General features: G+C 42.0%; 1 protein-coding gene across 3 annotated transcripts in view; it reads left to right on the plus strand.

Moving 5' to 3' along the window:
* The window catches only part of LOC133538690 (von Willebrand factor A domain-containing protein 7-like), a 105,035-nt gene that overhangs the window by 60,290 nt on the left and 31,493 nt on the right, over nucleotides 1–13,252 (plus strand). The window contains exon 19 of one of the 3 annotated variants that reach the window (XM_061880402.1): nucleotides 4,553–10,258. The exons of the other annotated variants lie outside the window; for them this stretch is intronic. Coding sequence (XP_061736386.1) covers nucleotides 4,553–4,999 — 447 coding nt within the window. The 3' untranslated portion in view covers nucleotides 5,000–10,258. Of the gene's footprint in view, nucleotides 1–4,552; nucleotides 10,259–13,252 lie in introns of those variants that run through there. 3 annotated transcript variants of the gene reach the window in all.

Below are 13,252 nucleotides of genomic sequence, written 5' to 3' on the forward strand. Positions count from 1 at the left end.
CTCATGTCTACGGTAAGAGCCGACTTATTACCACCATTTTCTCACCGAAACCTGCCGGTTGACATGTGGTAGGGAACCGTGTTCGCTTGACCGCTCTGTTCTATAGTAAAGCTTCACCGTCATCTTTTGGGAATGTAAACAAGGGAAACACTGGCTGTGTTTGTGTTGCTGAAGGCGGCCGCAATAAACCGCTTCCCACCTGCATCTTTCTTCTTTGACGTCTCCATTATTAATTGAGCAAATTGCGAAAGATTCAGCAACACAGATGTCCAAAATACTGTGTAAATTATGCAATGAAAAGAGACTTATAGCTGGGACCGGGCTGGAGAAAAAATGTCCGCTACAATCCGCGACGTCACGCGCACGCCTCATCATACAGACATTTTCAACAGGACACTTCGCGGGAAATTTAAAATTGCAATTTAGTAAACTAAAAAGGCCGTATTGGCATGTGTTGCAATGTTAATATTTCATCATTGATATATAAACTATCATACTGTGTGGTCGGTAGTAGTGGGTTCCAGTAGGCCTTTAATATTGGTAAGGAAAAATGCAACCCTGACAAGGACACAATTCTACAGTAGGAAGGGGACTCACGAGGCCGTTTACCTGACACATGAAACGTGATGAATTGGGGCGGCGCACTTTCCACTTGAATACCTCCGAGCCGTGTAAAGAGTGTATGGTCCATTAATCGAGAAGCGCCATCTTTCCTACCAATGAGGTGTGCAGCTGTGCCCGCAAGCATGTAATTGCAGTCCTTCTGTCTACTCAACCAATAAGTCTAAATATAGTTTTAAACATACTCCAGCTCATAAACGTATAAAAAAACATGCTTTTGTTGCATCAAAGTATATTATGGGGGAAATTTAGTGGCCAAGAGTTTTGGGGGCCCTCTACAAACCTCAACAACCCCTGCCCACCCCCACTCTTCCTGAATATATATATATAAATACAAACCCTGTTTCCATATGAGTTGGGAAATTGTGTTAGATGTAAATATAAACGGAATACAATGATTTGCAAATTCTTTTCAACCCATATTCAGTTGAATGCACTACAAAGACAACATATTTTATGTTCAAACTCAAACTTTTTTTTTTTTTTATAAATAATTAACTTAGAATTGTATGGCTGCAACATGTGCCAAAGTAGTTGGGAAAGGGCATGTTCACCACTGTGTTACATCACCTTTTCTTTTAACAACACTCAAGCTGTAGATCAAGCAGAAATGGTATAGAATTCCACTTTCAAAGCTTCAACAATTAGTTTCCTCAGTTCCCAAACATTTATTGAGTGTTGTTTTTCTACAGTCCGGGGTCTTGTCGTATTTCACGCTACATAATGTGCCACACATTTTCAATGGGAGACATGTCTGGACTGCAGGCGGGCCAGCAAAGTACCCGCACTCTTTTACTACGAAGCCACGCTGTTGTGACACGTGGCTTGGCATTGTTTTGCTGAAATAAACAGGGGCGTCTATAACGTTGCTTGGATGACAAATGTTGCTTTAAAACCTGTATGGACCATTCAGCATTAATGGTGCCTTCACAGATGTGTAAGTTACCCATGCCTTGGGAACTAATACACCCCCATACCATCACAGATGCTGGCTTTTGAACTTTGCGCCTATAACAATCCAGATGGTTATTTTCCTCTGTGTTCCGGAGGACACCACATCCACAGTTTCCAAATATAATTTGAAATGTGGACTTGTCAGACCACAGAACACTTTTCCACTTTGCATCAGTCCATCTTAGATGAGCTCGGGCCAAGCGAAGCCGGCGGCGTTCCTGTGTGTTGTTGATAAATGGGTTTCGCTTTGCATAGTAGAGTTTTAACTTGCACTTACAGATGTAGCGACCAACTGTAGTTACTGACAGTGGTTTTATGAAGTGTTCCTGAGCCCATGTGGTGATATCCTTTACACACTGACGTCGGTTTTTGATGCAGTACCGCCTGAGGGATCAACGGTCCATAATATAATCGTTTATGTGCAGTGTTTTCTCCAGATTCTCTGAACCTTTTGATGATTTTACGGACCGTGGATGGTAAAATCCCTAAATTCCTTCCAATAAGCTCATTGAGAAATGTTGTTCTAAAACTGTTCGACAATTTGCTTACAAATTGGTGACCCTCGCCCCATCCTTGTTTGTGAATGACTGAGCATTTCATGGAAGCTGCTTTTATACCCAATCATGGCACCCACCTGTTCCCAATTAGCCTGCACACCTGTGGGATATTCCTACTAAGTGTTTGATGAGTATTTTTTTTAACTTAATCAGTATTTATTGCCACCTTTCCCAACTTCTGTGTCACATGTTGCTGGAATCAAATTCCCACACATACATATTGCGCTCTGCCACGGTATCGAGCACTATTCTCTGGATAATCCAATTAATATATATATATACATATATATATATATTAGGGCTGGGCAACGATTAAAAATTTTAATCGAAGTTAATCGCATTATTTCTCCGATTAATCGCGAATAACTGCATTGTATATGCAAAGCCCAATAATGAATTCAAAAGTAGAGTGTAATGGACCTTTATTGGAATATTCTCCCACATGATCAAAAGCGCCAAAACATTTGTTGTGCAAACACAATTTAAATCAGTCCTTGTTAAACAGTAGCAGTTAAATAGCATATTTTATGAAAATCAACTCAAAAAATGTAAATACAAACATTTAAGCTTATTGCCACTGCCAGGGTATTAAAGTTATCCTTTTTGTTATGGAAAATAAATATAATCTACATACAAATCTCTGAGCCACAATCATAACATCTGAACAGGCAATTTCTGAGGTAACAGCAGAAACATTTTTTTTATCAGGGATCTTATGTTTAAAAAACCTATATTATAGGTAGTGGGCTGTTTTAGGGAATTTTTGATCAAATTATCCGTAGTAGCAATATTAATAATGTTGTGTTTATTCTGCGTAGTGCACTTAAAATAATTATGACCATATCTAGGAATTGATATGATGGGAATTTTCCGATTGTTTGCTTGGTGCTTTGATAAACTGAACGCATCATATACATGGTACTATATTGTGATGTTATGAGCCAGGCGAAAAAGAACTACCCTACCCAGCATGCAACAGGAGTGACGAGCATGCGCGGTAGCCCGGTATATGTTGTGTCGCCATGACGGCATCTTGTATATTGTGATATGCACGCTCTGAAAGTAAACGTTAAGAACTCAGCCAACACTCCTCTTCTGCATTATTCATAAATAGACAGACAACACAAATACTCCGCTGCTTCACAGGCCGCTGGATGTAGCCGGCAAAGTATTCCCATGCTAGCTAGCCGGTCTAGCGAGCACGCGTCATTCAGTCCAAAACGGCCCGATCTATCCACATTCAGAATTGTCTGGCGGTCGTAAGTGATCCCAGAGTGACCACGCTGTAAGCCAGCCATGAAATTTGCAGAATTGTCCGGTATTTTTGCCAAATGTTCCATCTTTACCAAGAGCCCCTCGACGCCGGGCGACGCCATCTTGTTAAGAAAAGGCGTTAACAAAATAAAAGCATGTAAACAACATACGCAAATGTGCGATAAAATAATTGTCGGCGTTAATAGATTGATGAGTTAACTCGTAATTAACGCGTTAATTTGCCCATCCCTAATATATATATATGTATATTTAGCGCATTGAGTTACATTTGCCCCTCAACGCCTTTGGTGACCGCAGGATTAGGTCTCTGCTTTTTGCAGATGATGTGGTCCTGATGGCTTCATCTGACCGGGATCTTCAGCTCTTACTGGATCGGTTTGCAGCCGAGTGTGAAGGGACCGGAATGAAATCAGCACCTCCAAGTCCGAGTCCATGGTTCTCGCCCGGAAAAGGGTGGAATGCCATCTCCGGGTTGGGGAGGAGACCCTGCCCCAAGTGGAGGAGTTCAAGTACCTAGGAGTCTTGTTCACGAGTGGGGGAAGAGTGGATCGTGAGATCAACAGGCGGCGTCTTCAGTAATGCGGACGTTGTACCGATCTGTTGTGGTAAAGAAGGAGCTGAGCCGGAAGGCAAAGCTCACAATTTACCGGTCGATCTACGTTCCCATCCTCACCTATGGTCATGAGCTTTGGGTCATGACCGAAAGGACAAGATCACGGGTACAAGCGGCCGAAATGAGTTTCCAGGTCTCTCCCTTAGAGATAGGGTGAGAAGCTCTGCCATCCGGGAGGAACTCAAAGTAAAGCCGCTGCTCCTCCACATCGAGAGGAGCCAGATGAGGTGGTTCGGGCATCTGGTCAAGATGCCACCCGAACGCCTCCCTAGGGAGGTGTTCAGGGCACGTCCAACCTGTAGGAGGCCACGGGGAAGACCCAGGACACGTTGGGAAGACTATGTCTCCCGGCTGGCCTGGGAACGCCTCGGGATCCCCCGGGAAGAGCTAGACGAAGTGGCTGGGGAGAGGGAAGTCTGGGTTTCCCTGCTTAGGCTGTTGCCCCCGCGACCCGACCTAGGATAAGCGGAAGAAGATGGATGGATGGAGTTACATTTGCATGTGATTGACATATTACTCTGTCCGTCTACAGGACCTTGAAATTGTCCCGCCAGTGTGTTTTGGGGTCAATGCCACCGCCTGCCCTAGCAACATGTCACTCTGCGACTCCACCCAGTGGTCGTTCGTCATCAATGTGACCGACAGCGACGGGACGGGCATCGCAAACATCACCGTCGCTTTAGGGGACGGCACCCTCAACACCAGCACGGAGGTCGGGCCGGACGGGGAAGTGGTCAGCGTGGCGTCCTACACGGGGGGCTCCTGCTGTGCGGAGAGAGTGGTGCTGGCCGCCACGGACAATTCAGGAAACGTGGGCTTTTGTTCCGTTAATGCCCGAGAAGCCGCCCCGACCCCGGATCCGCCCCCGACCTTCATCCCAGTCGATCAAGGCGATGACGACGAGACAAACGGCGGGGAAACCCTCAACACGCTTCCTCATCTCTGGATTGCTGCCGTGGTTCTCTTGCTTTGGATATGAAAAGGTTGGAAAATGCATCGTTAAAAAATCCTTTTATGAATCAGGATTTTTTTTTTTTATTCATCCAGTTATTGCATTTTATGTACAAAACCCCAAACCAGTGAAGTTGGCACCTTGTATAAATGGTCAATTAAAACAAAATACAATGATTTGCAAATCCTTTTCAACTTATATTCAATTGAATAGACTGCAAAGACAAAATATGTAATATTCAAACTAAGAAACTGTTTTTAATTTTTGGCAAAAATGTATTAACTTAGAATTCAATGGAAGCAGCACATTGCAAATAAGTTGGGCCTTTTCACCACTGTGTTACATGGCCTTTCCTTTTAACAACACTCAATAAACGTTTGGGAACTGAGGACACCAATTTTCTAAGCTTTTAAATAAATAAATGGGTAAATGGGTTGTACTTTTATAGCGCTTTTCTACCTTCAAAGTACTCAAAGCGCTTTGACACTACTTCCACATTCACACACACATTCACACACTGATGGAGGGAGCTGCCATGCAAGGCGCTAACCAGCACCCATCAGGAGCAAGGGTGAAGTGTCTTGCTCAGGACACAATGGACGTGACGAGGTTGGTACTAGGTGGGAATTAAACTAGGGACCCTCGGGTTGCGTACGGCCACTCTCCCACTGCGCCACGCCGTCCCAATTTTCAGGTGGAATTATTTCCCATTCTTGCTTGATGTACAGCTTAAGTTGTTCAACAGTCCCGGGTCTCCGTTGTGGTATTTTAGGCTTCATAATGTGCCACACATGTTCAATGGGAGACATGTCTGGACTGCAGGCGGGCCCGCACTCTTTTACTATGAAGCCACGCTGTTTTAACACGTGGCCTGGCATTGTCTTGCTGGAATAAGCAGGGGCGTCCATGATAACGTTGCTTGGATGGCAACATATGTTGCTTTTAAACCTGTATGTACCTTTCAGCATTAATGGTGCCTTCACAGATGTGTAAGTTACCCATGCCGTGGGCCCTAATACACCCCCATACCATCACAGATGCTGGCTTTTCAACTTTACGCCTACAACAGTCCAGATGGTTCTTTTCCTCTTTGTTCCGGAGGACACGACATCCACAGTTTCCAAAAAACAATTGGAAATGTGGACTCGTCAGACCACAGAACAGTTTTCCACTTTGCACCAGTCCATCATAGATGAGAAGGGGCCCAGCAAATACGTTTCTGGGTGTTGTTGATAAATGGCTTTCGCTGTGCAAAGTAGAGTTTTAACTTGCACTTACAGATTTGGCGACAAATTGTAGTTACAGTCAGTGGTTTTCTGGAGTGTCCCAAAGCCCATGTGGTGATATCCTTTACACGCTAATGTTTTTTCATGCGGTACCGCCCGAGGGATCGAAGGTCACGGGCATTCAATGTTGGTTTTCAGCCTTGCTGCTTACGTGCAGTGATTTCTTCAAGTTCTCCGAACCTTTTGATGATATTACGGATGGTGAAATCCTTAAATTCATTGCAATAGCAGGTTAGGAAATGTTCTTAAATTGTTCAACAATTTGCTCACGCATTTGTTCTAAGCGGTGACCCTCGCCCCATCCTTGTTTGTGAATGACTCAGCATTTCATGGAAGCTGCTTTAATACCCAATCATGGCACCCACCTGTTCCCAATTAGCCTGCTCACCTGTGGGATGTTCCAAATAAGTGTTAGATGAGCATTCAACCGTCTGTCTTTTTTGCCACTTGCGCCAGCTTTTTTGAAACATGTCGCAGGCATCAAATGAGCTAATATTTGCAAAAATTTAAGTTTGATCGTTTAATATATTGTCTTTGCAGTCTGTTCAATTGAATATAAGTTGAAAAGGATTTGCAAATCATTGTATTTTGTTTTTTGGTTTACTATTCACACAAAGTGCCAAATTCACTGCTTTTGGGTTTTGTAACAATTGACGGCGTTCGAGATAGAATCAGAGTTTTGTTGGGGACAACTATTGATTCAATCCGATTCCAAGGGGCCAATTCTTGCTAATTATAATTTGCTATACTCATAATGAAACTTTTTCAAAACATTTAACAGGTTGGAAAGCTGTTTCTGGTTGCATGTTAATCAGGTTTTTAAAAACTGATTCTTATTAAAAAAAAAAAAAAAAGTTTTTTAAGATTTAAAAAAATCAGGGGGGTGGGGCGTTGATTTTAAATAAATAACCATTTTAAAAGTATTTGGGGTTACTTCTATTTTTTAATTGATTTAGGAAAATGTATTCAAATAGGAATGACTAAAAATTGCAATTTGGATGTGAATCTTTTGTGCACACCTTTCGGATATTAAAAAAAAACTATTTTTAGGCGCTACTGCAGGGGTCAGACTAGGGCTGGGCGATATATCGAATATACTCGAGACATCACGGGTTTGTCTCAGTGCGATGTAGAAAATGACTATATCGTGATATTCGAGTATATGTTCTCACGCAGTTTCTTATAGCTGCTGGCATTACACTAAAAGGCTTTTCTCACTCTCTTGTCTTTGCTTCTCACAGAGAGATAAAACAAGCGCACCTTCTTAAATACGTCACATGTGCAACATCATACACCCCGGCCGAGCAGAGAGGTAGTGGCATGGGTAACGTTAGCTGTGGTGCTAGCGGCGCGGTGCGAGTGGTAATGCGAGAGAAAGAAGGTGTGGATCTGGTAACAAATGGAAGAATTCATTCCCAAGAAATACAGCACAGGGTCCATTGTCTGGCAGTGGTTTGGCTTCAAGTGGGAAGATGTTGAACAGACAGCCGTAATGTTCAACATCTTTTTAAAGCATTGCTTTAAAAAAGTAGCAGCACTAATAATTTGTAGCATCATTAGAGCAGGGGTCAGCAACCTTTTTGAAACCAAGAGCTACTTCTCTGGTACTGATTAATGCGAAGGGCTACCAGCTTGATACACACTTAAATAAATTGCCAGAAATAGCCAATTTGCTAGATTTACCTTTAATAAATAAATCTATATATATATATATATATATATATGGGTATTTCTGTGTCATTCCGTCGTACATTTTTTTTTCCTTTTAAGGAATGTTTTTTTGTAGAGAATAAATGATGAAAAAACACTTAATTGAAAGGTTTAAATAAGGAGAAAACAGGAAAATTAAAACGTAATTTTGAAACAGTTTCTTTAATTTCGACTCTTTTAAATTCTAAATTCAACCCCAAAAAATTAAGAGAAAAACTAGCTAATTCGAATCTTTTTGAAAAAACTCATTTATGGAACATCATTAGTCATTTTTCACGAATAAGATTAATTTTAGAATTTTGATGACATGTTTTAAATAGGTTAAAATCCAATCTGCACTTTGTTAGAATATATAACAAATTGGACCAAGCTATATTTCTAACAAAGACAAATCATTATTTCTTCTAGATTTTCCAGAACAAACATTTTAAAAGAAATTCAAAAGACTTTGAAAAAAGATTTGAATTTGATTCTACAGATTTTTCTAGATTTGCCAGAATATATTTTTTTTAATTTTAATCATAAGTTTGAAAAAATATTTCACAAATATTATTTGTCGAAAAAACAGAAGGTAAAAGAATTAAATTAAAATGTATTATTATTTACAAAAAAAAAAAAAAAAAATACTTGAACATTGATTTAAATTGCCGGGAAAGAAGAGGAAGGAATTTAAAAGGTAAAAAGGTAAAAGTGTTTAAAAATCCTAAAATAATTTTTATGGTTGTATTTTTTCTCTAAAATTGTCTTTCTGAATGTTATATGAAGCAAAGTAAAAAAATAAATGAATTTATTTAAACAAGTGAAGACCAAGTCTTTAAAATATTTTCTTGGATTTTCAAATTCTATTTGAGTTTTGTCTCTCTTAGAATTAAAAATGTCGAGCAAAGCGAGACCAGCTTGCTAGTAAATAAAATGTAAAAAATAGAAGCAGCTCACTGGTAAGTGCTGCTTTTTGAGCTATTTTTAGAACAGGGCAGCAGGCGACTCATCTGGTCCTTACGGGTTACATTGGTGCCCGCGGGCACCGCTTTAATGACCCCTGCGCTAGAGAATGAAGAGTGCTTGAAACTCCGCATGTCAACATCTCCGGCCAAAATGCCGACGCTACCAGCACTGACCCAATTGAGGCTGATGTCTTCCATTTCCAGATCAACACTGTATGAAATAGTCAACACCAGAAGGAGATAATGTCCGCAGTAACCTACCACATAGCGAAGGACATACACTATTTGATTTCCTATTATGCAGCTCTCGCTGGATCGGTTTGCAGCCGAGTGTGAAGCGACCGGAATGAGAATCAGCACCTCCAAGTCCGAGTCCATGGTTCTCGCCCGGAAAAGGGTGGAATGCCATCCCCGGGTTGGGGAGGAGACCCTGCCCCAAGTGGAGGAGTTCAAGTACCTAGGAGTCTTGTTCACGAGTGGGGGAAGAGTGGATCGTGAGATCGACAGGCGGATCGGTGCGGCGTCTTCAGTAATGCGAACGTTGTACCGATCCGTTGTGGTGAAGAAGGAGCTGAGCCGGAAGGCAAAGCTCTCAATTTAACGGCCGATCTACGTTCCCATCCTCACCTATGGTCATGAGCTTTGGGTCATGACCGAAAGGATAAGATCACGGGTACAAGCGGCCGAAATGAGTTTCCAGGTCTCTCCCTTAGAGATAGGGTGAGAAGATCTGTCATCCGGGAGGAACTCAAAGTAAAGCCGCTGCTCCTCCACATCGAGAGGAGCCAGATGAGGTGGTTCGGGCATCTGGTCAGGATGCCACCCGAACGCCTCCCTAGGGAGGTGTTTAGGGCACGTCCAGCCGGTAGGAGGCCACGGGGAAGACCCAGGACACGTTGGGAAGACGCGACCCGACCTCAGATAAGCGGAAGATGATGGATGGATGGATGGATGGATGATGCAGCTAAATGTTATTTGACAGTTATTGAAATATCTTGTGTGACATCATGCACAAAAGTGCACTTTATTTGTTTTAATCTATTGTAGTGGTGTCCTGTACAAAAAGTGCACTTTAATTTAGTGCCGTTGTGATATGTCATCTTATTGACATCATGCACAAAAGTGCACTTTATTTGTTTTAATCTATTGTAGTGGTGTCCTGTACAAAAAGTGCACTTTAATTTAGTGACGTTGTGATATGTCATCTTATTGACATCATGCACAAAAGTGCACTCATAGCTTGTTTTAAAATGTCTGACAATCTTGCACTTTCTGTTTTGGAAATGACGTGAATGTTTGTGCCACTGCTTGATAACTGTTTAATAAATACAGTTTTGGTCAATTGACTTAGTTGTGTTTGTCTGTGATTTTATGCATCAAGTGTTCATTCAAGGCTAAGGCAAAATATATATATATATATATATATATATATATATAGTGTATCGTTACATAGCGTTAGGATGTAGGGGCGGTATAGCTTGGTTGGTAGAGGGTTGCAGGTTCGATTCCCGCTTCCGCCATCCTAGTCACTGCTGTTGTGTCCTTGGGCAAGACACTTTACCCACCTGCTCCCAGTGCCACCCACACTGGTTCAAATGTCACTTAGATATTGCGTTTCACTATGTAAAGCGCTTTGAGTCACTAGAGAAAAGCGCTATATAAATATAATTCACTTCACATAGCCTAAAAATATTGAGTAAAGGTGGAGTTTGAAGTAATTGTTGGAGAGCTTGTCACAAAGTACAAGGCAATCTGGCGTGTGAGAGAAAAAAAAGCATATTTAGCTTTCATATCTTTTTTAGCTTTGTTGTTGTCGTTTTTATCCAATTTGATTTTGTACGGTGTCCTTGAGTGGCCAGAAAGGCGCCTTATAAGTAAAATTTATAATTAATAAAGGCCTACTGAAACCCACTACTACCCACCACTCAGTCTGATAGTTTATATATCAATGATGAAATATTAACATTGCAACACATGCCAATACGGCCTTTTTAGTTTACTAAATTGCAATTTTAAATTTCCCGCGAAGTATCCTGTTGAAAACGTCGCGGTACGTAGCGGACATTTGTTCCAGCCCGATCCCAGCTATAAGTCGTCTGCTTTAATTGCATAATTCCACAGTACTATGGACATCTGTGTTGCTGAATCTTTTGCAATTTGTCCAATTAATAATGGAGACGTCAAAGAAGAAAGCTGTAGGTGGGAAGCGGTGTATTGCGGCCGCCTTTAGCAACACAAACACAGCCAATGTTTCTTTGTTTACATTCCCGAAAGATGACTGTGAAGCTTTACTATGGAACAGAGTGGTCAAGCGAACATGGTTCCCTACCATATGTCAACCGGCAGGTTTCGATAAGAAAATTGTGGTAATAAGTCAGCTCTTACCGTAGACATGAGCGGAGCTTGCGTCGTTCCTCGTGCACCTGTCAAAGAGGCAGCTGCGGACTCTTGCCTCCTCCCTTCGGCCGCCCCCGAACATGGGATGCTTCCACCGTGGAGGAGGGGGGGAAAAAGCTTAGCCCGGCCCCAACGGCTGCTGCCTTCGCTTCGCCTCGTCGAGAAACGTGGCTTCCCTCAGAGACACCGGCGGTCGCCACACCCCTCCGACTTTCAGGTATGACCATATAATCTTACTAAAACTCTAGTAACACAATAAGCGGATAAGGAAGTTTCCAGAATTATCCTAGTAAATGTGTCTAATAACATCTGAATCGCTCCCATTGCCCCGGCGTTTTTTTCCCCCTAGTACTTTACTCAAGAATTTTCCATCCTCGCTCAAATTAATGGCGAAATCGTCGCTTTCTCGGTCCGAATCGCTCTGGCTGCTGGTGGCCATGATTGTAAACAATGTTCAGATGTGAGGAGCTCCACAACCCGTGACGTCACGCGCACATCGTCTGCTACTTCCGGTACAGGCAAGGCTTTTTTATTAGCGACCAAAAGTTGCGAACTTTATCGTGGATGTTCTCTACTAAATCCTTTCAGCAAAAATATGGCAATATCGCGAAATGATCAAGTATGACACATAGAATGGACCTGCTATCCCCGTTTGAATAAGAAACATTAATTTCAGTAGGTTTTTAAATAACAGGATTGTTTTGTAACTTTTATAAGGCTACACACAAAAACTGCAGTGAAGATGGAAAAATATATTTGTAACGCACTTATGTTTGTTTTTTTAAATAGGCATACAGTGCGAATATAGTGCAAACTTTTAAGCAAAATTACTACAGAGTAAGGTTGTATATTAAACAGGTATTAGTATACTACTGCGATACTAATCAATCATATTCGGTACTATACCAAACGTCATGGGTGGATCTACACCTGACATCCACTGTGATGATACCAAGTACAGTAGCGTATCTTGTCGATACTACTATGATTATGTCAATATTTTTGGCATCACATCTTTTGTTTTTTGTTTTATAAATTCAGGAAATATGTCCCTGGACACATGTACATTTCTTACAAGTATCATCCCTGCAGGACGAGAAATAGCTAAAATTGTTCAAATGTTAAGAGAAAGTAAGCAGATATTAACAGTAAATTAACAAGTAGATTAGTAATTAATTTTCTACCACTTGTCGTTAATGACAAAATAATGTTTGTTTACTTCAGGGGTGTCCAAAGTGCGGCCCAAGGGCCATTTGCGGTCCGCCACGCATTCTGGAAATGCTATTTCAAAAATAAAAATAAAACATTTTAAAATTGGAATGAGGTGAAATCTAATGAGAAAAAGTTGCAAAGTTGACACAAAGCTGTCATGCAAGCTGTTTTTTTTTTGTTTTTTTTAATTGTTTTTCCATTGCTCAAACAAACAAAAAATACAAAAAAAAAAATCAATGTTATCAATTATTTTCTAGGCTCCAATTACTTCAAAAACTTCCATCCATCCATCTTCTTCCGCTTATCCGAGGTCGGGTCGCGGGGGCAACAGCCTAAGCAGGGAAACCCAGACTTCCCTTTCCCCAGCCACTTCGTCTAGCTCTTCTCGGGGGATCCCGGAGGTGTTCCCATGCCAGCCGGGAGACATAGTCTTCCCAACGTGTCCTGGGTCTTCCCCGTGGCCTCCTACCGGTTGGACGTGCCCTAAACACCTCCCTAGGGAGGCGTTCGGGTGGCATCCTGACCAGATGCTCGAACCACCTCATCTGGCTCCTCTCGATGTGAAGGAGCAGCGGCTTTACTTTGAGTTCCTCCCGGATGGCAGAGCTTCTCACCCTATTGCTTTCGGTCCCCTAGAGGGGGGGGGGGTTGCCCACATCTGAGGTCCTCTCCGAGGTTTCTCATAGTCAGCATTGTCACTGGCGTCCCACTGGATGTGAATTCTCCCTGCC

This window comes from Nerophis ophidion, linkage group LG20 (genome assembly GCF_033978795.1).
Source record: "Nerophis ophidion isolate RoL-2023_Sa linkage group LG20, RoL_Noph_v1.0, whole genome shotgun sequence".
In the NCBI taxonomy this organism is placed as follows: Eukaryota; Metazoa; Chordata; class Actinopteri; order Syngnathiformes; family Syngnathidae; genus Nerophis; species Nerophis ophidion.